Source organism: Xyrauchen texanus, chromosome 48 (assembly GCF_025860055.1).
Source record: "Xyrauchen texanus isolate HMW12.3.18 chromosome 48, RBS_HiC_50CHRs, whole genome shotgun sequence".
NCBI lineage: Eukaryota > Metazoa > Chordata > Actinopteri > Cypriniformes > Catostomidae > Xyrauchen > Xyrauchen texanus.
The window spans coordinates 6121120-6146505 of record NC_068323.1 but is presented as its reverse complement, the minus strand read 5'-3'; the positions used below and the strand labels follow the sequence as shown (position 1 = coordinate 6146505).

Sequence of the window (25386 nt, the reverse complement as noted above, 5' to 3'; positions counted from 1 at the left end):
ACCCTTCACCTAAATATTTGTGGGTTTATTCAGAATATCCATAAAAATATTTTTTTTAAAAAAACTCTGTATTTCGAAAGAACAAGCCTTTTAATTGACACACTGCCCTTGTCAACTGGTATTAGGAAACAGAGTCTTTAAATAATTGCATCATTGCTAATGCTATCTATATACTGACAAATGAATGCAATATGAAACTTGATTTGTTTATTTTAACATTTTTTCAATATTTATAATAGGCAATACAGTCATTTAGCTAAAAGATAAGGTTATACGTTAAATCAAAGGAAAGCTATTAATAAATGTTTTATCTACTTCTTTACAGCTTCAGTATTTTAACAACTTGTACTCAATTTTTAATGTTTTTCCGGGAACATTTTTTTATTTCTTTGATTCATACAGCGTGTTCTCCTTACGTTCTCTCCGATTGGTCGAATTGCACATTTGCCACGCCCTTTTAGTGACGTGTCTGTTTGCTTATAAACCCACATGCCCATTTGTTCTCACAAGTCTTCCTTTAGTGACTACAGAGGTAAATTAATATCTTTGATATGTTTTAGACTTTCTTTCGCTAGTCTAAATTGTAAAATTTCAAGCAACTTGACCGGATACAATGAAGTACATCATTGGAATTGGGGGGTAAGTGACATTTAAGAACTATATAATATTAACAAAGAGTTGTAATAATAACAGTACAACCATTTGGTTTTAATAAGTTTTTTAGAGGGGTAATTATATAATTGGTAATGAGTTGATATATTCACTATAGTATCATTCATTGAATGTTTGGTGTGTATTTTTAAAGAACCACATGCTTTGGTACTTAAAAAAAAATGAGCGGGAGATTTAAAATTGTATGCGCGCCGAACGTTCTGAATCTTTTAACGGTCACTGGCGCCTTAAATTCTATAGTCAAATTTTACACTTGTATTTTTAATGTTTGTAATGTACATCAACGTTTATTATTATTTTGGCTGATGTGTCGTGTTTATTGTGAAATGCGTTTATAAAAGGTGTTTGTTCCTCACCACCATCAGCTTTAATAAAAAAAAAAAAGTGGGAAGTGGTTGTAACGATTGTAACAACTTTAAAAGTTGCTTTATTGTATATTCGTACATGTTGTTGTTATTTATTAAAGTTAATTCGTAGATTAATGTATTAGACACCTGGATGATAAACAATAATGTAAACTAGAGCACGTGTGTTGTCATAAGACAGCTGATGAACCCATCCCGCCTTTTATTTTACTTGAATGGACTCACAAATATGATTAAACATACAAAAAATGCTTTAAATGTGTTGTTAAAATTATTCAGACTTCCTATTAATGGCATCGTATTTTAATTTTATTTAAAGTGTGACTAATGGTGGTAAAACCACCCTGACGAACAGATTAATCAAAGCTTTACCAAACTGCTGTGTGGTCCACCAGGATGACTTTTTCAAGGTGAGTTCAATTTAATTTAATTCACTATTTGTTTTAATCCAGTATTTGTGTCCTATGATGGTTACTATAACAGTCAGGGTAATATCCATTAGCATAGGGAGCCATTCTTTGCATGCTCATATATATTTAGTTTATAGTCTTTTAGTTCTTTTTTTTTTTAAGCTTTTGTTTTGTAATTGATTGGAAGATTAGTATCTAATTACGTAGGCCTATTCGATACCATTTTTAATATTGTAGCTTATTTCTGTCTTCTCTTTTATTACTGCATGGCTTTCTCAAACAGTAACCGAAACTTAAAAAGACTACTTTGTAATGACTCATTCTTCAAACAAAAATTATATTATATTTGCTGGCACTTTTAATTTGGCTCTTTTCATAAAAGGCTTTGATAAGGGGGGTCTGTATATACAGTATGCAAAAAAACTTGAATGCTGATCTAAGATCAGTTTACTCCTATTAAGTTGCATTGATCAGTTTATGGATAACTGATTCTAGATCAGCAGTTTGGCTCTTATAAACATGACCGCAGATAGATGATGAGTTGCTGCAGTGTTTTATTGGTCACTGTTATTTCAGTCACCGGATCAGATAGCGGTTGGAGCGGACGGCTTTAAACAGTGGGATGGTAAGAATATTCGACCGTAGGAGAATATATATATACACCAATCAGCCACTACATTAAAACCACCTGCCTAATATTGTGTATATCCCCCTTGTACCGCCAAAACAGCGCCAACCCGCATCTCAGAATAGCATTCAGAGATTATATTTTTCTCAACACAATTGTACAGAGCAGTTATCTGAGTTACCGCAGACTTTGTTAGTTTTGGTGGCATGAGGGGGACCTACACAATATTAGGCAGGTGGTTTTTATGTTGTGGCTGATCGGTGTATGCCTCGCCTCCTTGTAACAAAGACTTAAACATTTCCCTCCCAACCCATTTTCATTCTCTCCAGTGTGATATAATTACAATTCAACTTTCATTTTCAAATTCAGATTTCCATTGAAGCTCTTGTTCTGCTTTTGTAGTGATCACAGCTCTGGATATGGAGGCCATGGTGAACACCGTCAAGGGCTGGGTTGAGAACCCAGTAAAGTTTGCCCGCTCTCATGGCATCCAGGTGATGCAGGCCACGGAGAGCCAAATGCACACACTGATCATAGAAGGATTTCTACTGTACAACTACAAGTGAGCGGCACATTCAACATTTTGGGGCCCAACCACCATGTATGGCAAAGATTAGCTTCTGAGAATGTATGTTGTATTGAGCGCATCAGGGCACATGATGTACAGTACAGTGCAGGTCATGTGATGCCCTGCATAAAAGTAGATAAGGAGGGGGTAGGGGGGGTGCATAGGACTGAATGTGCAGAATATAAATGTTAAGTAATCGGGAACTGCCTTTGCACGTTCCAGATTATGTGGTTGAGAAACAAGCATTAAAGTTATTTTAGGTTGACCCCATTTTTATCTTAACATTGACATCTTGTCTCGCCCCGAACAGGCCTTTGGTGGAGTTCTTTGACAAATCGTTTTTTATAACTATCCCATACGAGGAGTGCAAGAGGAGGAGAAGGTGTGTTAAAACTGCAAACATGCATCAATAAGGCTACAAATGGGAAACCAGAACAAATGTTTATCTTTGGTTCTTTCAGTACGAGGCAGTACACCGTTCCCGACCCACCGGGGCTCTTCGATGGTCATGTGTGGCCCATGTACCTGAAACACAGACTTGAGATGGAGAACTGTGGTTTGCCAATTGGTACGTTACAAGTCCTTCTGGCTATTGGCGTTTAACCGAAATAAACAGTGTTTCAGATAGGTATTCATTTTGTGTCATTTCTCAGAATACCTGAACGGGTTGAAAGCAAAAGATGAAATTTACAATCAGGTATATGAAGATGTCCACAACACACTTCTGAATCGTTTATAGGTGAGTAAAGGTTCAGAAGTTTTAGAATAACTAGATGCATTTTTATTTAATTGTAAAATGGTTTGTTTAATAGAATTTGCGTTCTTGTCTTTCAGCAGGATCGGGCTATCTCCAGGCGTCCATGTACATTATTGTAAATACGAATCTTTGAGGCTTTTTTCTTGTAATTTCTTTGTAAATAGTATGATGAAATTTGTAATTTAAGTCCTTGTGGAGGAACTTTTTTTTTTTTGTGGACTGCATCCAGATTTTAAGTTGATTCCTTTTGTGACCTTTTCAAAGCACTCCTTGGAAACTGTGTTTACCACAAAAATGAAGGAATTTCCAGAGTTTGTTTCTACTTGTACTAATAAAAATGTGCTTTGACTCATTTACATTTGCCAGTCAAGATTTGTCTCACTGCTCTCAATTATACTTTCTTATACATGCATAATGGCCAAATGTCTTCATGTTTTTGTTTTACTGTATGATGTGGATTAATTTAAAGACCTTGGCACATTTTCCAAGCATGATTTCTTTTGTGTAATACGCTTAACTCCTTAGATACACTCCACCCAGGAAGCCTCTATTAAGAAAATATCTATACATAAATGACCAACTGGAGTGGTAGTGGTCTAAAGCACATAACTGCTAATCTGGTAATCAGGAGGTTGCTGGTTTGATCCTCACAGTCACCACCATTATGTCCTTGAGTAAGGCACTTAACTCCAGATTGCTCTGGGGGGATTGTCCCTGTAATAAGTGCACTGTAAGTCGCTTTGGATAAAAGTGTCTGCCAAATGCATAAATGTAAATATGAAGTAGGAAAAACTATAAAACCATTTACCCACATATGTTTATTTTTTTTAAAGGTTTTTCCATCAATAGACCCAAGGTTGAAAGTCTGAAATTAACTGGTTTAAGCCAATTAAATGTCATGAATGCTGGCACTAACGCCAAATTAAGGTCTTAATATCCTGCAATAAATAGGCCAAAGAAATATTAATAGTGACAAAGCATTCATTCCTATAATTGTACCGCTCACTACAATGTCCATGGTTTTCATGATAAATAACCTGACAGATATTGTCCCTGAATATATATTTATTTTTTTAGGCCTGCAGCTTTGTAGCTGGCAGCACTTTTAAAAAAATGTCATGCCACCACTACCGACATGGCATTTGTGGCCATTACGTGATGTGGTATAATCTCATGATTTTAGAGAATTGCCCATAAAGAGTTTCAGACTTCAGTGTGTATGCCTTTCATTTTTCATTCCCAGTAGCAATGGCAAATGAGTGTTGGACTAAGTGATGATGACATGCTGTTTTCCTGTTCAGTATGGAGGTAAGGTTAATAATACTCTAATATTGTTAATATAAAAATATAAAATAAATATTTTATTTTAATAACAGTTCTTAGTAACAAATCAATCGAACCGTTATACGAAATATGGAGTGGTAGTGGGCTAAAGCACAACTGGTAATCAGAAGGTTGCTGGTTTGATCCCCACAGCCACCACCATTGTGTCCTTGAGCAAGGCACTTAACTCCAGGTTGCCCCGGGGGGATTGTCCCTGTAATAAGTGCACTGTAAGTCACTTTGGATAAAAGCATCTGCCAAATGCATGGGTTTCAATTGAACCTTTGCCAAGCCTCGCCCCCCTTGGTTGCGGTTGCTTGCTCTGACAAACTCTGCAGAACTCCCCATTGGAATGAATGGGAGATTGCCTTGAACAACATGGTTTTTGGCAAAGTATTCCTATAAACTAAATGGATAATATTTTTACGGCTGAAATGAAGAGTGACATTGTAATGCATATTTATCTGAAGTTTTTTGTAAAAGAAACTTAATTACACCATATTGTGATTGAAAACTGTGGAGACTGAATCAGAATCAACAATTATTAGTCACTTGAAAAGAGAAAAATGTAATTTAATATCGATTACACATCTAATAACGTTAGCATAAGTGAACAGAGCTGTTTATAATGCTAGTGCCTTGCATGGCAGTTCTGTGGTCATTGTTGTGTGAATGGGTGAATGAGACACAGTGTAAAGTGCTTTGAATACCGCTAAGTTTAAAATGGTGCTATATAAGTGCAGAACATTTACCATTTAACCATTTATCCTCTCTGGGTAACTTGTGTCACTATTACAAATGACCCGACAACAACGTGTTTTACATTATTTGGATTAGTTTGATAAAACGACTCAAACATACATTACTCCCATAAGCTCTCATTGGAAAATGGCAAACACGTGTCAGAGTAATGGCAGCAGATCAACAGTTGCTAAGACAGGATTGGTCAGAAGCTGTTTTAAGGTGGGCTTAGTGAAGGGTCAGTTATGTTGAACTTTGGCAAATTCGCCACATTAACCAATAGGAAGTTGCTTGGTTTGGCAGTGACCTCTTTGTGCCCAGTGCTTCATAATTTACAATTATTTTAGTGGTGAGTTTTTAACTTCACTATGACACCATTAAAAAGGTTGCTTGACAGTTCGTTTTTTCCTGTTTTCACACGTGCTCAACATCCACACACAACCACTTTGTGCTGGAATTTCGCTGTACATGTGACCATGACTTTAGGCTGAATTGGACACAAATCATTGTCCTGAATCGGCCAGTCCCCCCGTGGACAGAACTGATTGGAATTGTATTGATTTTTGTCTCTCATATTCATGAAAGGCCCCAAGGGAAGACTTACTTGTTTTTCACCCAGTTCAAAGCCGAAATAAAAGGAGCCAAGATTGAGTACACCACCGCATATGTAAGTATCACATTAACTCCATAAAATAATTTCTTACTACCTATCATTACTTGTCGCCACTTCAACATTCAGCAATCTATAGAGTATATGACTCAAAATGAAGAATGTGCTTTTAACGTGATTATGTATCTGACAGAGTGATGATATTAAGAAGATACCTTTTTATTTTGCACATAAAAAGAATCGGCTCAGATTTTTGACGAGCATGTTCAAGATTTTTCTCCAAATGAGACTTTGACATTTGCCTTTGACATTGAACATTAATTCAGACTCCTACAGCTTGTCAACTCTCAGATCAAAAGCAGACAGCCCTTTTTGTACAGGTGTTGCAAATCAAGTCTTCACGAAAACATCTTTATCTTCAGCTGAAATTGAAATTCTCAGTAGTGAGCTGACACTGTATCCTGGTGGCCTTGTCCCCTGTGCAAATAGCAAAAGTTCAAAAGCCTGTTTGAAACAAGCACTCCATAGACTCATGTCTCTCTTTGCGCTTTCTCAGACGGGATCTCTTTGTTATTCAGCCCACACCTCGCAGCTTCGTAATTAGTGTCTGGTGTCACTCATCCCTCTCTCTCTCTCAGTCCCAGACAGACGTGGGTGGACAGAGGGATGTTGCTTTGAAAGAAGAAGAGTACATTGTGTCAGAGTCCACAGGTACATTTAATACCCCATTACACTAGTATTACAACACTCTATAGGGTTCCCACGATCATGGCAAACCAGGGAAGTTTTTGTAGGTCTGAAAAATAATGGAAATTAATAATATCTTAAAAGTCATTGAAATTTATATAGTGAATATACACTTTTCTAATAATTTTCTTGGTTATTATGGCTCTTAAGGTAATACAATATTTTATATATTGACTAAATATGGATGAGTAAAACTTGAATCTTGCAAGCCCTAGTAATGTAGAAATTATTTGTGCAGCACACCCCTCCCGGTCTGATAAATTGACACATGCAATCTTTATTCTGTGTTCCAGTGACCCACAAAGATAGAAAATTCCGTTCCGAGCTCTCAAAGCTCACTGTCATTGGTCGGACACGCCACAATGAACTCTGATTGGCTGACCCTTGAAAGGATTGTTCAATCCTCTGATTGGCTGACCACTGAAAGGATTGTTCAATCCTCTGGTTGGCTGATCCTTGAAAGGATTGTCCAATCATCCGATTGTCTGACCACTGAAAGGATTGTCCAATCCTCTGATTGTCTGACCATTGAAAGGATTGTCCAATCCTCTGATTGGCTGATCCTTGAAAGGATTGTCCAATCGCACAAGGACATTGGTCGTTTGACAGCTATTGAAGCTCTGCCACTTAACTGTTCATAGGTCAAGTGAAGGAAGTTAAGCAACACAAAGTGTCGGAAGACGGCACTTCCTGCGACAAATAGCACAGAGATTTTTCATGAAGCTTCTGTAGAGACCTTTGGATGAATGTACTGGATTGATCATATGACTTATGTAAACAAAAAAATATATTAATGAAGATGAATAAAGGAAAAATATCAGTAAAAAAATATAGATATATCTACGTTTATTCCTAATTTCCAATTAGGAAGTGAGGTAATATGAAGGCTTCTTATTGAAATAATGTCAGAAATAATCTCAGAACAGTAGTTCGATTTCTCTTCCTGGCAGGATTTTGTGTTTAGGGTTATTATCCTAATTTTGGCTTTATCAAGAAAACAGATACTTACTTTCTGGTCTTATGCAGGTGTTTTTGCACACTCGTAGAGAATTCCAACAAAATCTTTGGGGTATGTCAGAATCCTTTCCGATCATTTCTGTGGCGGAGGAAAAGTCAGACATTTACTGGATTTTCTTTGTCCAATTGTACTTTATCCGAATAACTGATGTACTGAGATTTTAATAAATCTGTTGTCAGAACAATGGTTTCTATCCTTCTTCACATTTGAAATAATGAAAAAATTATGTTGAAATCAAATGACCTTTTTTTTGTATTCATACAAGCATAACACTTTTTATTGGTAGCTGAAAGCATTGTACAAATAGCCAAAATATTTCATAAACGTTAGCCCTTTGATGGACTGGCCACGTCTCGGGTGTTTCCCTGCCTTCGGCCCGAGACAGCTGGGATAGGGTCCAGAACAACCTGCATCTCTCTTTGGATGAACAGCTATAGAAGATGGATGGATGGATTTAATAAAGGAACATGCAAGGTGCAGGGGATAAGTATATCTTTGTGAATGGCAAAATTTTGTTAAAATTCTGCTTAAATCTGTATCATCTGTGTGGGCCTGCAAAAAGATGTACATTATTTACATATGAGCATTTGGCATTGCTCCATATAAATAAAAAAAAAGTCCTACAACTACCAACTATGGCTATTTTTTGCTATTCTAAAAATGAGCTAGCATTGTGATCCTAATAATTGATATTTAACACCCTTAACAGATTCTGTGGCATTCAACCATTCAAAATTAAATTCATGCAGAAAATATTTTCTTGCAATGAGGGATACATACTGCTGTGAGAGTACCCTGCAATTTTCCATTTGGTGTTGCTGTACTTGTTAAGATATGCTTATGTTTGGATTGTAACAAGACCACTAGCATTGTGATTTTAGTCAAATCTGTAATGGTGAATCTGAGACTGATCGTTTATATTGTCAAGGTAACACAAGACAAGACTAGACTTTGGCTGAAGATTTAGGAAATGCAATAAAAAATAATCCTTTCACAGATGGGGGTTGTTGTGAGATCAGGGCCACCGGAACTGTGATTGCATCCCACTCCAGATGTCATCCAAGGCTAGAAAATAATCTCCCACTCCCTTCAGCTTACCTCTGACAAACAGTATTTCTAAATGGTCAACAATCATCTGAACCATGTCACTATACAGATTGATTAGTACATGATGTTTCTGTGTCTTTATAGACCATAAGAGAAAAGGTATTACATGCTTCAGTTGCAGTCTGAAAGACAGAGAATAAATGGCTCTGGTCTCTAGACCAAACTTACCATAAAGGTGCTTGTCACACCATATTATGGCCTTCTTTCAAAGATGGTGCTTAAAGTTCCACTCTGTGCTCTTAAGCCACTGTCCGCTCAAACAATAGTCGAGAGCAGTCTCCGTCTAAAAGGGTAAGGTGGCGTTTTCTGACTTTTGTCTTTTGCTTTAGGATTCACTCTTCCGACAGTGCTGGCATAGGAGTAAGGAGGTGGTTTCCTGCCTCTGTGTCCTGTCGCAGTCCCTGATTCATGTCTTTGGGAAGCGGCCATCTCCTGAGGTGATTTCAGTCTTTGTTTTGCATCATAAAGCCATTGATCTTTAATGGGGTACGCTGGTGGGGCTACAGGTAGGGTGCTTGTGCATGAAGGATGGGCTTTGGTTGATGAACAAAGTTCCTTTTTCCCCTCTAAACTTCGCTTTACACTACCCTTTGGTGGCTTGTCAGAGTGGACCCCATGAGAGAACACCTTCCTGTTAATTCCATGTCTCGATGACTCCAATTCACCTTCGCTCGTATCTACCCTACTTGAGTGGCATCTCCATAAAGAGTCCCCTGGTACATCTTCGCCCATTTCAATGTCGGCGGTCAACACGTCTATCTGCTTGACCACCTAAATTCCAACAGGAAAACAAAGCTTGTATACGAAGTGCAAATACTCTTTCTAGTTGCTAGAAACATAGGGTACTACATATGTACTGGCACCATCAGGGCATGAGTGCCGAAAAGCTAGTTTACAAGCGTATGAAACCAAAGCAGAAAGCTATAAGCAGGCAGCTGCTCCCTGGCTCAACTAAGACAACATTCCTCTTCAACACTGAATACATTTGCTAAATGGAGCAGATCAGGACAATCCTCTCTGCATTAAAGTTTCACTATCCCGTTGTGGTGGTCGAATTGCCCAGTGTACAATAAATACAAAGTGCTCTATAAACAGTAGTCTTGATATGAAGATAAATACAACTACATCCAAAATGTAAAGTCCATGTGTTATCTGAAGTATGAACATCCAGAGTATCCAGCAGTTGATGGATAGTTAACAGTTTGAACTGTATAAAAGGATTTACCTAAACAGAATTTTTACCCTGCACCCTTTGTTTAACTCGTTATGAGAAACATCTGCTAATCTGCTTTCCCACAGAGTATTTCACAATCCAAAGTAATGAAGAAACCTTTTACCTCCTTCATTTCCAGATGTATCTCTTTCAGGTCATGTAGAACCTCCTCAAGATTCACCACTACTCTCTGAAGCTGGTCCTGAATTGCTCTTTGGGTCTTGTTAGTACTCAAAGTCCCACTTCCTGGTCCATTGAGATCCCCTTGGGCAACTTTCGTTTGGTGGTTAATATTGAGTTTGTTGGCATCTTTGTTAGAAAGCATAACTTCACGTGTCAGACTGGGTCCGATCAAGTCTTGCGACCTATGTCCCAACGATCTACTTAAAGTTTCCTGTCCATTAGGAGTGCAATGTCCATAATTAAAGGTTGAACTATCAGCGGCAATGCAGTCTTCATAGGATTCCATCCAGACTGAAGCATGCCGCTTCTTAAGAAGGGCCCCTCTCACAGAGCCTGATTGTTGCCCCTCCACACAAACAGGCACTCCACAGTTTCCATGCCCCCTTAACTGTGTTGACAAGTCCAGATCACAATCCCTCAAGCAGAGGTGTGGCTCGGTCTGTTGTTGGTGGACCACAAGGCTGCATTCTCTTGAGATGGAGTTCACAGAGACACTGTTATATTGCTGCACTCTGGTTAACTCTGTCTTACCACTCTGGCCAACCACATCTAGTCCTCCAGGAACCCCCTGGTTGGCTAGATGTTGCATGGAAGTGTGCTTGCATCCACTGCAGGAGGAATTTGCATGCTTTGGTCCACAGGTGTTACATACGTGGTCCCCACTCCCAAAATAGGCAAGCAATTCACCTTTAGGTCTTGGCAGATGTTGACCCATATCCCTCTGAGCATGTAATCCATTTCGTAGTTGAAATCGGGTTGGTGTGGCTGGTCCTTTAGTCTCTAGGAACATACTGTGGCCTCATGAGGAGACTCATGAGTGTCCAGTCCTTTTCATCACCAGGAGATATTTATTGCATCTGCTCTACCCTCAAACTTTCTTTTACATGTTTCTTTCCTCTGACCCCCACCCTCTCATTCCTGGTTTCCTCCCTGTGCTTGTTCCTGATGTTATCCTGGTGTGTTGTTTCTTCTGCAGGACTCTTGTCCTCTTTCTCTCTCGCTCTGACTTTGCTCTTGTTGGCGGAGGGCCTTCGTTTTCCCTCAAACTCCCTGCATTTCTGTTCCACTGGCTTTTGCACGCTTCCTGCCTTTGACTCCCTCCCTCCCCATCCCCTATCTCAAGCTTTCGCTTCCTCACTCGCACTGCACTGCCTCCCTTTCTGGCTGATTCTTCCTCCCACTCCCTCACACAGCTTTTCCTCTCTCTCTCTCTCTCTCTCTCTCTCTCTCTCTCTCTCACTCTCGCTCTCTCATTTACCTACTTGCTGGATCTTGTCGTACTTCAATCAGGGATGTGGTGGGGGAGTTTTATCTGGTGCTGTCTCAGGACTGATCTGATTACTCCTGTTCTGCCTCAGTATGCTACAATTACACCCGGGATTTCATTGCGGGATTCAGGGGCAGGCAGACTCCCCCTCTAGTGCTTTATGGGGCAGCACAGGAAGGGCTAGTCCATTAAAACGCATGAAGATGTGACTTTAAAATTAATACTCCAACACTCTGCAGCATGGAAATATCCCTTCATATCTTTCCATAATTATGCTTTAGATACATAGAATATAAAATGACATCTATACAAATAATTTGATCATTTATCAATACAAATAATTTAATTCTACGTAAGGACATTTTCAACAGCATCTTCAATGTTTCAGTAACCGCAAAATGTACAAAATAATTAAGAATATAAAGAGATTGTCAAAGAGATTACATCAAGCAGATGGTTTTATCCAAATGATCTGGGAATCAAACAGCATGACCTTAAAGGGAGAATTCACCCAAAAATACAAATTCTGTCATCATTTACTAACATCATTTTTATGGTGTTGCAAACCCAACAACGAGAGTGAATGGTGACTGAGGCCAACATTCTGCCAAACGTGTCCTTTTGTATTCCACAGAATAAAGAGTAAATTTCACGGCAACTACAGAAAATATATATTTTTTTAAAAAACATTGCTGTTGTAAACGTTACCGATAAAGAACTTGAAAGTTGCCACAGGAGCACTTTATTGTCCACGAGGTGCTTGGAAAGCTAACGGTCCCGAGCGTTGGCCAGAGGGCCTTCGGTTTGACTCGAAACATCGCTGCAGTGCTGGTAAACCTGGCGCTTTGAGCAGTCACTCTTTTGCTGAGTGTGATCCATAAACAGCAGAAAAACCCTCACACACAGAAGCTCATTTAAAATTCAGTTTGGACAAGTGAGTCCTGTTACCTGTCAAGACTGCAGACACTACATAACACTAACGGCCTTCCAGACCCCATCATGGCAGCTGCAGTGTTCAAACTCACATTTACATGACACAGCTACAACTTTGTTGTTGTTTACAAAGACACCGGTTACATAAGCTTCTGCTACCTGATTTGAACTTTCTATAAATGTGACTTTTCTTTGTCTGGTGGTCAGATGGTGATTCTACACCTCTGGCAGTTGTTACCAAGACAACTGAAGGGTAACCAAGAAGGCAACCATGCATTGTGCAGGTTAGGTGTGTAGGGACATAGCTGTGATTGGGTCGAATGTGATGTCATCGCTAGCTAGCTATTAATAACTCAGGAATTCCACTACCAATACATTAAATCGGCCCCATCCAACAGGGTCTGTAATATAACCTTGAGAGACATACAGAATATTAATGAATTATATATATAAATAACCTCATATTATAAGGATTGTTTTACTTTTTGCATTTGCTTTTAACTGAAAACAAACACTCTAGAGGAGAGAAAAGTCAAAAAAAGATCTTGCCGGCTTTAAGAACTTAAGTCCCAGGTAACTGTCACGTCTCACGTATAAGCACAGAGAATGGAAGATGAGTGTCAGAACGGCAAAGAGAAACAGACATGAGCAGAATAGCAAATGAAACCAGTGCGTCATCACAAATTTTTATATTGTCTCTCACTTGTCAGGACTGTGAAAATCCCTGTGAATGGTTTCGAGCTCAAGACCACCACAGGGAGAATTAAGATTACCTTTCTATACAGATACTATTATATAATAAACATTGATTCTTTTCATAGTGTTTTTATTGCATTGTGAAATTATTTGAGATAATTAAAAGGAATATTCCAGGGTCAGTACAAGTTAAGCTCATTCGACAGCATTTGTGGCATAATGTTGATTACCACAAAAATGTATTTCGACTCATCTCTCCTCAAAAATCAAGGTTACATTGAGGCACTTACAATGGAAGTGAATGGGGCCAATTTGTGGAGGGTTAAAAGACTTATTGAAAGCTTATTTTATAAAAGCACATTCTTCTGTCAAAACTCATGTATTATTTGAGCTGTACATTTTTTTATCACAGACGTTACAGTACGTCTTCATTGACACAAAGTTGTAGAATTGGATACAAGTTTACTTCAAAAATGGTTAGCAAGCCATTTTATCACACTAAAATCATGTCTTGTGGCTAAACTTTTAAAACAGTATTTTAGCGTTAAAAATTGGCCCCAATCACTTCCATTGTAAGTGCCTAAATGTAACAGTTTTTTACAATTTTCATACAAAATAAATATTGGTGGTAATCAACATTATGCCACAAATGCTGTAGATCGAGTTTAACTTGTACTGACTCTGGAATATTCCTATAAGGACATTTTTCACAAATGTTAGTCTTATTTTTAGTAATTTACATTATTTTTCAAAAGTGATTCTCATTACTGTACCGGTACATTTTAGTCCTGAATCACAATTCTTTGTCTTTTCTCAAATACTTAAATTTCCCAAAATTTCCTTTAAAAGCCTAAAATACAACAAATACTACAATAATGCATAAATACTTTACAGTTGAAATAATATATCTTGAGGTTTTTTTGCATTTTCACACTTTCACACACACACACGAAGTCAGAAGTTTACACACACTTACGTTGAAGTCATTAAACTAATTTAACCACTCCACAGATTTCATACAAGCAAACTATAGCTTTGGCGAGTCGTTTAGGACATCTACTTTGTGCATGACACGAGTAATTTTTACAATAATTGTTTACAGACCGATTGTTTCACTTTTAATTGACTATAATCACAATTCCAGTGGGGCAGAAGTTTACATACACTAAGTGAACTGTGCCTTTAAGCAGCTTGGAAAACTCCAGAAAATTATGTCAAACCTTTAGCCAGTTAGCTTCTGATAGGAGGTGCACTGAATTGGAGGTGTACCGGAGGATGTATTTTAAGGCCTACCTTCAAACTCAGTGCCTCTTTTCTTGACATTGTGGACGTCCACAAGTCTGGTTCATCCTTGGGAGCAATTTCCAAATATCTAAAGGTACCATGTTCATCTGTACAAACAATAGTACACAAGTATAAACACAATGGGACCACTCAGGAAGGAGATGCATTCTGTCTCCTAGAGATGAACATAGATTGGTGCGAAAAGTGCAAAATCAATCCCAGAACAACAGCAAAGGACCTTGTGAAGATGCAGGAGGAAACAGGTAGACGAGTATCTATATCCACAGCAAAATGAGTCCTATATCGACATAACCTGAAAGGCTGCTCAACAAGGAAGAAGCCGCTGCTCCAAAACCGCCATATAAAAGCCAGAATACAGTTTGCAAGTGCACATGGGGACAAATATCTTACTTTTTGAGAAATGTCTTCTGGTCTGATGAAATCAAAATGTAACTTTTTGGCCATAATGAGCATCATTATGTTTGGAGGAAAAGGGTGAGGCTTTTGAGTAGGTAGGTAAACTTTTGACCCACTGGGATAGATATATATATATATATATATATATATATATAGGGGTGAAATATGACCCGGATATGTTCTTGACAGATTTTGTGAAATGTATCCATTTCTTAGGCATTAGTATAAATCAAGATCTACAGTAAACACCATGAAATTGTTTTTTTTACTGATATCTTCATACTAAATATGTATTCTGCAGTCTCTTTCTACAACCCATGTGAAGGAAAAGAAAACATTTCTTGTTTGGGGAAAAAAAAACAATAGTGTTGCAAACAATCCCCTGGCATGCCTGAGAGATTAGCATACGGTAATCCACGGCAGACACACTAATACTCGAGTTTACACCAGTTCACAAAGTAAAAGAAATAATGTCCCTTAAGAACGACACATTCATTTATATACATACACAAACACACTGTTTTTATATACATAATTTTTAAGGGAGGAAAAAAGAAAGCAAACATTATGACAATGACAGAATTTGTTCATGATTAACAAAAAAAAACCTTCCAAATTCCACTGTAAAAACATGTCATTTGAAAGACAGTCCTTTAATGCTCAGATCAAGTTTCCATTGGTCTTTAATCGGTTTAAATTGGCCTAAAACACAGTGTAAAAGCCTGCGAGACTGAACCCTGAGAGGTTTTAAGATAATCAGGAGGTATGGGTTTCACCGCTGTCAGCGTTCGAGAAGTTGCTCGGAAGTTTCACTTCTTTCCTTCAGTATTTGGAATATTTGATCCTTTATTTATAAGCTTCAGCCTGACTTCAACATCTAGTCACAAGAAATCGAGACAAATTTAAAACTGCTCTCAGTCATTGACATGAAAAGAACAAGACAATAATAAGTGCATACATACAGAAAATACAAATAAAGAGCTCTTGCACGGTTAAATAATTACCTTATATAGGCCGTCTACACAACAAAGCAACAAAAAAGTCATTTAAGTAGCGCAGATTGACCAAGATTGAAAAAACACAGATCAGTGGTCTGAAGATGTGATTCTTTCAGTATTAGCCACTAAAATGGGCATTAAATGAATATTCCAGGTTAAATATACAGTACATTCGGCTGTCAGTCAGCTCCCACCAAAAGAAAACGTGACTTTACTTATTAAAACAATACAAAAATTGTGCATGCAACGATGCACTTACAATGTTAGTCTAGACTTTGTAATTTTCTGTTGTAATTGACAGCCCACAAATGCTAATCAAAGTAGCTTAACTGCTATTTTACCCAGAATATTCCTTTAATCCGTTGAAATTGCTGCAGCTACAAAGCTACAACACGTTGACTGCAAAAACTGGACTTTAAGATTATGATGTCATTCAATGGGTTCTTAATTTGTCTAAACATTCAGAGGTGATACATCAAAGGAAATAATGGCTCAGTCATGTATGCATTCATATTTAAAACCTTCAACAGCTAATAAACGAATGCTGAAAAGGTAGTACAGTAAAACGTTCTAACGCACATCATCTTTGTTCCTCGGATAGGAACTGCGTCATGGTAAAGACGTCCAATCAGTAGGGCAGTACGGAGTGGACAGACGAAAATAGGGCGAATGTAAACCACTATTTGACTAGGTTTATAAATCCCAAAGGGGTGATCATTAGCAAAGAGCACATGCTCAACTTCCTGTCTGAAGATGAATCACAACAGACATGTTGCCAAGAAGCCTCCGGGTTTCAGATTCAAATGTGTCCATTTACAGGAAGGGATAAAAGCAATGCAGCCAGACTCATTTACTAAAATTAGAGGTGAAATGCTTCATAAACGTTCCCCAGTGCATTTAGTTTTCGCAGTGCTTGAAATCAATTTCTTCGGTTAAAGGTCGTCAACTGAAACCCTTCCCTCACTTCGCCCGATCAGTCTGCATTCTCAAATGACCCTCGGACAAGATTTGCATTGGATCGTTTGAGTTAACATTGTAAACAGACTCCAAACCGGCAATTGATTCGGAAAAATATAGGAGCCAAAATGGTCGAACAGAACGATGTTCCATTGGAAGGACAAACATGCATTCCAGAGCTTCTACATTCATTCAACGTCCAATCTTGTCAAGAAGGCACCAAAAGTATTTCAAGAGTAGCTCTTTGCTCTTTTAACCGAGGCACAAAACACACACAAAAATGTTTGAATAAAATTATCACATTGTTAAAAACAACAACAGGAAGTGGTCAAAGATTGCCATCATCCAGCATCTTGTTGACTCCTTCACAAATTTTCTGCAAGTGCGTGCGGTAAACTCCCGAAGGTGCATAGAGCGCCGCGAGAAAGTCACAGTCAGAAAAGTGATTGAAGACGTGGTTGATACGACTGTGAGATTTCGCCGTTAGGTGGCGGTTGATAGCCTGGTGTAGCAGTTCACGGCAATCATTGAGTAGATCGCTCATGACGTGACGATCAAAAGTGAACTCGATCTGGTAGAAGCTAACGGCCGTCATGGCGAGAGTGTGCACTTTCTTTCGGAAGCGTTCCACCAGCGCCAGCTCCTCGTTGTTGAACTGGCCGTTTCGGTAGAGGACGCCCAACTTGACCACCATCTTAATGAGGTTCTTGATGATCTTTTGGGCTTCCTTGCGGTTGTGCGTGTACTCTTTGGTCACTCGATACAGCTCGTCTAGTACCTCGGTGCTGGTGTCGTCTATGAAGAGGTTAGCCACCGTCTTGGTCGCCATCTTGCTCATGAGTTTCTTCTGGGCCTGCAGAGCCAGGCTCTTCGTGTTGAAAGCATCCATGATGTCTGCAAATGAGACACAAACAAAAGACAGCCATTAAAAATAAAGGCTTTCCAGACTGTAGGCAAAATAGCAAGCTTAAAACAGAGAAGCGGTTACATATTTCCAAATAAGAGTTAAGCATCCAGGACAAGGGAGGTTTATCTTGAAGGCCTCATATGAATGTCCATATAGACAGTGGCGGAACTAGGGGGTTGCCGTGGCCACCATGGACTGAAGTTTGGCCACCCCATTGGCCACCCCACTCGCAATTGCGGTTGTCATTTTTTGGCACAATTTAGTTCTGTAGAGGTGAAATCATCTCTTTACAAATGTAAAAACTTAACTTTTTAAAAACTGTGCACACCAAGGTCACCAAACCTCTCCATCCCGGGAGTCATTATATACACTCACACCCCCAACGACGATATAAAAAATGCTGCCCAAATATTTCTGTGCCACCACAGACTAATCGCTTGCCCCTGCCTGGCTACCCCTTTGGAAAAACTCCTGGCTCCGCCCCTGACATTTAGAAAACATACATGACTACCATCTGATGTCAAAACATGCAAAATGAAACAAGAATATCATTAAAACATGAAGACAGTAACATCTTTGCATCAAATAACATCTAGAGATGGCACTTGTTTCAAAATTACGGTCTGAAACCTTCAGAAAATGTTGATCAACTTCAGGAGATATTATACGAGCAGTTTAATTATACATTTATTTTACTATTATTCTATATGAGGTTTGCAATTTTTGTACATTTTTAAGTTTTTGTTACATGTCTAAATATAATTTAAAACTCTTGTTTGTATTTATATTTTCTAGCAAAAAAATATTCGATAAAATGTATAAACAAAAAAATCTATGCTATGCTAATGGGTAACGGGGTCTAAATTAGCCTGAATTAAGCCATCACTCAGTAGGAGCTTGTTAGCAAGAACCAAATGTTGGTGTGTAGTTATTGACAATATTTGAATAGCCACTTTTAATGCCATTTTAAATGCTCCATTAGACAATAGTTTACCTAACGTAGCTAATAATTACCGCTATGGCTGGGTATCCAAACAGACTTCCCAATTTTATTAAATTCTGATTCAATGAGACATATACTGAATTCTGCCGTCCATTGTATTTTCACGTGAAAGAAATTCTCAGATAATGCTGTAAATTATATAACCTTCTAATCAGGTACATTACAAAATACTAATTAAAAAAATTAACAGCATGGCCCAAATTATGCCATTCAATCACAACATACAATATTTAACAGATGCAATAATCAACACAACTAAATCTGAAGTAAACTTTAAAGAAAAAAAATGCTACAGGATTGATTGCATGAAACCTGTTAGACATTCATGAAACATGAAGACTTCAAAAGGTGTCGCTTCGGGACACTGAGGAAATGGATCTTATAGAATTATATTCTCATAAAAGAGTTGAGACATGAAACGGTCTCTGAACAATAGAAGATCTCTCTTCATCGTTGTTGCACATGGACTCATTCAAAAACTCAGTTTCCAGAGTCCAGTACTCGTCCTGTAAACGTTTACAAACTCAATGGCCAATTCACAGATTTATGTAAATAAAACAGTAGGCCAACATCCAAACATTTCCTCTCTCACTCGGCAAACGCTACACTTTTTGACGCTTAAAACAATGGGCTTCCTAAGTCTCACACAGGCCTGACAGGACAATTTCCCCTTCTTAAAATGACCGTTCCCTTGGGACGTCTTCCATTGAAAAGATCGCTTCAATACCACACGTAGGACCGGTCATTGTGGTGAATTGTTGCGACTTAAACCAGCAAAATCATTAGGAAGTTATACCAAGACCAGTAGCTTCCCCTTAACATTGTCTTTTTGAAACATGCCATTTGCATGACTTTGAAAACAGCATGTTTGATGTGTCTTTTCCCAGGGATAATATTCAGGAGATGGTATCCTCAGTTAGTGAGACTTCTAACTAGGACAGATCCTCGGCTGTTTTGAAAGGATAACACATCATCTGCTGCGCCTCGTATTAATATCTGCTGGGATCAAAGGGAAATCCTTTGAGAAAGAGAGAAGGGGAGATCGTGATTGTCAAATTCAAACACGATACACATGTAGAACAATTCTTGATGCATTTCTGAACAAACAATTCAATGCTGTACATATACTCCCAAAAAACATAGATGACGCTAATGAAAAACATCTATTTGCAGTTCGAAATTCCAAAGAAATGTAGTCTCAGAAGAATTAGACTTGTAGGTTGATATGAATCTCAAAAAGTTACCAACACTCAGCAAAGTTAAAGTACGTTCAGATGAATGAAGTCTCATTTTGGCCAAGTTCTCTCGGTTTGCATTGCCAGCTGCAGCAGAATACAATGTTTGAATGCTTTCCAAGAAATGCTGGGCAGTGACCAGCTCTCAGACATTATCATCTGTGCCAATGTTTACAAGGGTGAAAAGAAACTAAATATTATCTGAAATGTACCAATGGAAGTCTGTGCTGTTGTTGCACTCTTTAAAAATACACTTTCGGGAACAAGCAATCAACCGGTGTGAAATGAACAATTTTGGAATAGGAACCACAGAAGAACACAACCATCCCAGCACCGCCTAAGGTGTTTGATTCACCATTGGACAAACAACTGTAACAAGAATCTTAGGTTTCATGTTGCTTAGCTTCAAATACTGACCTTCTAGGAAGTATAGATGTATGTTATCCATGCTTGAGGACTCAGAAAGCAAAAGATTGTGGAGCACACCATAGATTATTGGGCTGTGACTAAAGACACAGGTTTTCCAAAGGTATGTCTGTGAGAACTGATTGTCTCAGGTGTGTAAGGGTGTGAGTGATTTCACCTGTAGGCCACACCCACCAGGTCACAGCTTGAGACATGTGTTTCTGCAGAACAAAAATGGGCATTTTCCAATCTGTGGGCATTTTCAAACAGGGATGGGCATTTTTCAACCGCTTTACACGATTTGCCGACTACATTGAGATTCCCTACTTTCACTGGATGGTTCAGAAATGCCCATCCTGGTTTGAAAACACCCACTGATTACCTCATTGAGATTCCCAACTTTCATTGGATAGTTGAAAAATGGCCATCCCGGTTTGAAAATGCCCACAGATTGAGAAATGCCTTCTACTGTCCCGCATAGACCCATACCAAAGTCTTTCTAGCAAGTCTGTCCACTGTCGGTCATCTTTGGAACGCTCTCGGGTGGCCATTTCCAATCATGCCATTGCAGCTCCTATCTACTTGAATGGGAAAGACCAAAATCTCATAAATGGTTGGTCAAGAAAGATTACGATCAATGAACATATTTCAAATCAGCAGTAAAATCTGACAATACTGGTATCATCAATTGTGATTTTTATTTTACCTCATATTACGCTAAAACCCAAATTTGACTGGCTTTTATAGCTAATGTGCATTCTAGAGTTGATTGACAGACCTGTGATGTCTGTATCTAAAAGGTGATTGGCTCTTTTACCTGTTAGGTGGCACTGCCTTGCTACATCAGTTGACAGTTGGGCACTCAGAGATCCTTGGATGAGTGTTCCAATTTCTCCCATTTATTTTAATAGAAGTGGCCCGTCTCTGCTAAATAATCTCTGCCTATCCATCCACAGTTTGGCACTTATGGTAGATGCAGTAACTACATCATTTGGTGGCGAAAAGCATCTTTCTCCATTGACAACCATTCAAAAGCAGGTGTACATATATATTACAAAAATAAATAATTTCACAAGCAACAAAAATGTTATTAGATAAGAGTCGTTTTACCAGTGCCCAATATTTTGGAGATCTGAAAAAAATACTGCAGTGAAAAATTTACTAAAATTACTTTTTTTACTATTTATATATTGCATTGAAAAATTTCCACTGAATAAATGGCAAGGGAGCCGTATCAATGGAGAAAGATGCTTTTTGGCCACATGATGGTGCAGTTATAGCATCTGCCAGCAGGGGATAACTGCCTACCTAAAGGTTAGAATACACTTCTTTATCATGTATCGTTCTGTCTCACGCGCGGTCAAGCGCTCAGCCTTTCAAAGTCTATTATTCTGACTGTGAATCCATCCACCGAGGGCGATGCCAACGCACTACGACTGCTTTGTCAACACCAGGTGCATGCACCAATGACAAACTGGGCTGCACTGTACAGTTCACATGTACTGTGCTGATAATGACATTTATGTTACGCTCTCTGTTTGTTTGAGTTTTTGTGGTGGCACAGAAATCACACACTACAGCTTTAAGCTAACTAGTCGAAACACTGACCCCCTGATTCCAATATGGAGTAATTAGTTATGCGACATTTATAAAAATAGACATTTTCAGAACGAGTGCCCAAGTTGCATCCTTTCAGGGATACAGGCGCTAGTCAAGCAACTGCAATTGAGATGAATAGGAATGCTAACGGATAGCTTTCACTAGGTATAATAGACCCCCTTGACGCCCAACCAAACTCTCTTTCGCCCTCTCTAATAATTACCCCTCAAGGCAATGTGAAACAAGCTTCAGAAGTTTCCTGCCGCTGGTAAGGCCAACAAAAAGGCCAGTGTCCAAACTCTAGCGAGCAGCTAGTGTGATTGGTGAGTTCAATGCATCTGTTTTCAGGTATGGACTGAGGCAACGTGGAACCACAGTGTGCAACAGCAGCAGTTCTGTCATCTGACTTTGTTCAACTATTCTCTCTCATTTGGTGTGGTTATGTGACCAGAGTAGCTCTTCGAATCACAGTGCAGCATGGAGTTGACATGCTGGCTCCGTTTCAGAACCTAGCGAGCTGACTTGCTGTCTTCTGCCTACACGGGCAGCTGCCTACACAGGCCGAAACATACTCTATGCAAGTACGAGAACGCAGATGCAAGTGCATGGCTACCTTGTTGCCAATGCTCTGTACGGTTGAAAATACATAACGTGCCTTCTTCCGTTACCAAGGCGATAACAAACCTCAGCACTCAAGGGGGCGATTTGAGCTAACTTCAAATGTCTGTGCCATTAAATTGGATTTGTTCATGCAAAGTACTACAAATATATTGACTTGAACTTACTTGCCCAGCAATGTTCTCTTCAAACCGTTGCTCCGCCATGACAGTTGTTGACTTTTTCACCATAGAAGTGGACAGTTCACATTAATCAAGCTATAGTGCTCTCAGTGGCAACCTTGTTTTTCGGGCTTAAGGCAGCATGCTAAATTAAATTGAACCTTCCAAGTGACCAATTTGGAACGGTTTACAAAGGCAGCATATCTGTGCGTCATACAGCGTGAAGTGCAATAAAGACTCGTCTCCCAATGCATTTCAATTGTTTGCTATTAGCATGTTGCTAAGCTAAACACGTGACACTCAAATAAGCATATAAATACATTGCATGCACAAACATTAGGTAAAATAGTTGTTTTTATTTGATTTAACTTTTTTGAATCTATACTTTTGAGATCGTCGCAACGTACAGTATTATGGGATTGCCTTGTTGACAAAGGATACGTTTGACCAAACATCTGGCCAAAAGAGGGTCTCTTTAAGAACAGCATTCATACCGGGAGCACAGAAGTGATGATGCCTTAAAATGCTGTCTATGTAGGGAGCGTAATAGGTTTTGGAACAAGGCAGCAGTCTCATTGCCTGCAGGAAGGTGCATGAGTCAATAATACAATATAAACAATGATACCAGAAATTCACACAACAGTTACACAAAATAGTCCTGAGGTTTAATAATGCATGAGCCAATTTTGAAATATGGGGTTTTAGGTCGACTAAATGTGATTTTGTACAAAGGTCATCAAAGCCTGGAACGTGCATACGACATGACGCCAAAAGGAGCAAACTAACTTGTCATTTGTTTAAATCTGAATTTAAACTCAAAATCAAATTAAACTCATTTGCACCATTTATGGCATTGCACCATTTATGGCATTACCCCATACGCCCCATTGAAGAATCCACATTGAAGAATGTAAAGTGATAGACCAATATATATGCCAGGCGGGACCATGTGCATGACTGACCAGTGGAAGACATGGATCAGGGTTCAAAACCAACTTTATGGTTTTAACAAGTCTTTGTTTATATATTTGTTTGCATATAATGAATGCCAGTTGGCATCACCAGATGTAAAGGTGGAACGGTTATTGCCCATATTGAGCAATATCTACTGAGTGCAGAACATTACAAAGGTCAGATGGCTTCAAGAAGATCTCAAGTCAGAATGTCCCAGACAAATAAAAGCACACTGACGGTTAATGTTTCCTTGGTTACAACTGAAGCTACCATGATGTAACTGAACTTTGCAGTCCAGTAGATAGGGTCATATCCCCCTGTATCTGTCAATGAGTTACGGGCATGTTACATACCGAGCGTTTCCATAGTATTAATGGCTTTCATCTCAAATATTTATCACACTGATTTATGTTGCAATCCTTGTGTTTGGTCCATGCATGCAATAGGAAAACAATGCATGTGTCATGTCTAGTTATTATTATTATTACTACCCTGATGTACATTTTGGTCTGTGCATTGGGTCCATTAATCCAATAGAAGCAAAATGTTGATATTTATTCTCTTTAAATAACAGGGAAATATGGAAACAACACTTAATATACATGCATTTACTTTGCTAGGATAGCAAACCTTCAATAATCAATCAATCACACAATTTCAACCAATGGATATATATGCAGTAGATACAGTAAATCATTATTTGCCTATTTGAAAAAGAAATAAAGACATTTAATGAAGAATTATCTATACTTTAAAGTTTTCCTGAATGCAAACCATGCAGAATTATGAAGTGTTATGAAAGGCACTTCGTTTATTCACTCACCTTTCCCCTATTTGAACAGGATACTGCGCGTCTAAAGTGTTAATTTCGTTCTTCAAACCTCCATTTAGACTTTACAAACACCCTGACAGCCAAAAATCATCCTACATAGGCATGGATAAGAATCAAACCTCTCATATAAGGCCGGTAAAATGTCACCACAACGTATAAGTTGTGTCTGAGGCTCCGGTATAAATAATTCACCCACTTCATTCGCGTTTGGTTCCCACAGTTTGTAACTTGAGTCCTCCTTTTCGAAAAGTTTCAAACTTGAGGGCGCAGAGCGCTGAGTGAGTGACGTTCTAATTGACCAATCACGATCGGGATAGGGCTCCCAGTGAGCCAATCAGAAAGCAGAGAGTCTCGTATGTCCCAGAGGAAATTCAGTTGAGCAGTAAAGGGGAATACGTTCGTTATTTTAAATTTAGGTCATGTCTGCTGAGGTGATAGACAGCCCGATGGCGTCACCGTGTGGACATTTCATTAAGAAGTGTAATTTTGTGGAGAAAAGTACAGTCCTCCATTGGGAAAGTACAGTATTTGGTTGTCAGTTTAAAGTCAATCATTCTGAAGAAGATTGTGTCGCAAGCTAGCTCATATTAAGCTTTCTGTGGTAATAGGAAACTATTTTAGCACGTTGGCAATGCTTTAATAATTTGACTTTGTAAGTCTATAACTTTTAAGCTGGCTCAGTTGTGTTTTTGTTGCTCTAGAAAAATAACTAGACTAGCCTAAAGCCCAAAAACCAAGAGGAAAAGTTCCACGGCGGGTCATTCATTCAACATCACTG

At 38.7% G+C, this 25386-nt stretch overlaps 4 protein-coding genes across 8 annotated transcripts; 2 read left to right on the top strand and 2 right to left on the bottom strand.

Annotated features, from left to right (window-relative positions):
• Positions 1 to 138: 138 nt before the first annotated feature.
• Positions 139 to 4212, top strand: mibp (muscle-specific beta 1 integrin binding protein). 2 transcript variants are annotated; one of them, XM_052121885.1, is made up of 8 exons: positions 139 to 639; positions 1357 to 1447; positions 2024 to 2072; positions 2478 to 2637; positions 2954 to 3025; positions 3105 to 3211; positions 3297 to 3382; positions 3481 to 4212. In XM_052121885.1, exons 1-7 carry the CDS (start codon positions 614 to 616, stop codon positions 3380 to 3382), a joined length of 591 nt encoding a protein of 196 aa, XP_051977845.1. In that variant the 5' UTR covers positions 139 to 613; the 3' UTR covers positions 3481 to 4212. The 2 variants fall into 2 exon arrangements, with proteins under 2 accessions (XP_051977845.1, XP_051977844.1); XM_052121884.1 differs by having other exon boundaries at positions 144 to 639; positions 3478 to 4211.
• A 323-nt stretch (positions 4213 to 4535) lies between these two features.
• LOC127639474 (myeloid-derived growth factor-like) lies at positions 4536 to 7799 on the top strand. The gene is made up of 5 exons (XM_052121525.1): positions 4536 to 4544; positions 4647 to 4708; positions 6050 to 6131; positions 6713 to 6785; positions 7115 to 7799. The coding sequence occupies exons 1-5, from the start codon at positions 4536 to 4538 to the stop codon at positions 7192 to 7194; spliced, it is 306 nt and encodes a 101-aa protein (XP_051977485.1). The 3' UTR covers positions 7195 to 7799.
• LOC127639932 (uncharacterized) lies at positions 6297 to 11376 on the bottom strand. Of its 2 annotated transcripts, none has more exons than XM_052122275.1 (4): positions 10284 to 11376; positions 9115 to 9717; positions 7831 to 8270; positions 6297 to 6746 (listed from the first exon to the last, which is right to left on the bottom strand). In XM_052122275.1, exons 1-2 carry the CDS (start codon positions 11130 to 11132, stop codon positions 9202 to 9204), a joined length of 1365 nt encoding a protein of 454 aa, XP_051978235.1. In that variant the 5' UTR covers positions 11133 to 11376; the 3' UTR covers positions 6297 to 6746; positions 7831 to 8270; positions 9115 to 9201. The 2 variants fall into 2 exon arrangements, with proteins under 2 accessions (XP_051978235.1, XP_051978234.1); XM_052122274.1 differs by having other exon boundaries at positions 7831 to 7917.
• A 3919-nt stretch (positions 11377 to 15295) lies between these two features.
• Positions 15296 to 24812, bottom strand: LOC127639900 (tumor necrosis factor alpha-induced protein 8-like protein 1). 3 transcript variants are annotated; one of them, XM_052122228.1, is made up of 2 exons: positions 24600 to 24812; positions 15296 to 17788 (listed from the first exon to the last, which is right to left on the bottom strand). In XM_052122228.1, the coding sequence occupies exon 2, from the start codon at positions 17781 to 17783 to the stop codon at positions 17223 to 17225; it is 561 nt and encodes a 186-aa protein (XP_051978188.1). In that variant the 5' UTR covers positions 17784 to 17788; positions 24600 to 24812; the 3' UTR covers positions 15296 to 17222. The 3 variants fall into 3 exon arrangements, 2 of the variants coding, with proteins under 2 accessions (XP_051978188.1, XP_051978187.1); XM_052122227.1 differs by lacking the exon at positions 24600 to 24812 and adding an exon at positions 19117 to 19232; XR_007970026.1 differs by lacking the exon at positions 15296 to 17788 and adding an exon at positions 23299 to 23401.
• Positions 24813 to 25386: the final 574 nt, after the last annotated feature.

Excerpts from the sequence above, each read along its gene's own strand:
- LOC127639474 (XM_052121525.1), top strand. Across the intron at positions 4,709-6,049 it reads TTTTCCTGTTCAGTATGGAG|GCCCCAAGGGAAGACTTACT; the intron begins GTAAGGTTAATA and ends TATTCATGAAAG. Across the intron at positions 6,132-6,712 it reads TTGAGTACACCACCGCATAT|TCCCAGACAGACGTGGGTGG; the intron begins GTAAGTATCACA and ends TCTCTCTCTCAG.
- mibp (XM_052121885.1), top strand. The coding sequence starts at position 614 with ATGAAGTACATCATTGGAATTGGGGG. Across the intron at positions 3,026-3,104 it reads GAGTGCAAGAGGAGGAGAAG|TACGAGGCAGTACACCGTTC; the intron begins GTGTGTTAAAAC and ends TGGTTCTTTCAG. Across the intron at positions 3,212-3,296 it reads GAACTGTGGTTTGCCAATTG|AATACCTGAACGGGTTGAAA; the intron begins GTACGTTACAAG and ends GTCATTTCTCAG.
- LOC127639932 (XM_052122275.1), bottom strand. The coding sequence starts at position 11,132 with ATGTTCCTAGAGACTAAAGGACCAGCCACACCAACCCGATTTCAACTA. Across the intron at positions 9,718-10,283 it reads TACATCTGGAAATGAAGGAG|GTGGTCAAGCAGATAGACGT; the intron begins GTAAAAGGTTTC and ends GTTGGAATTTAG.
- LOC127639900 (XM_052122227.1), bottom strand. The coding sequence starts at position 19,138 with ATGTTTCATGAATGTCTAACAG. Across the intron at positions 17,789-19,116 it reads GTTTCATGAATGTCTAACAG|ACATCATGGATGCTTTCAAC; the intron begins GTTTCATGCAAT and ends TCTCATTTGCAG.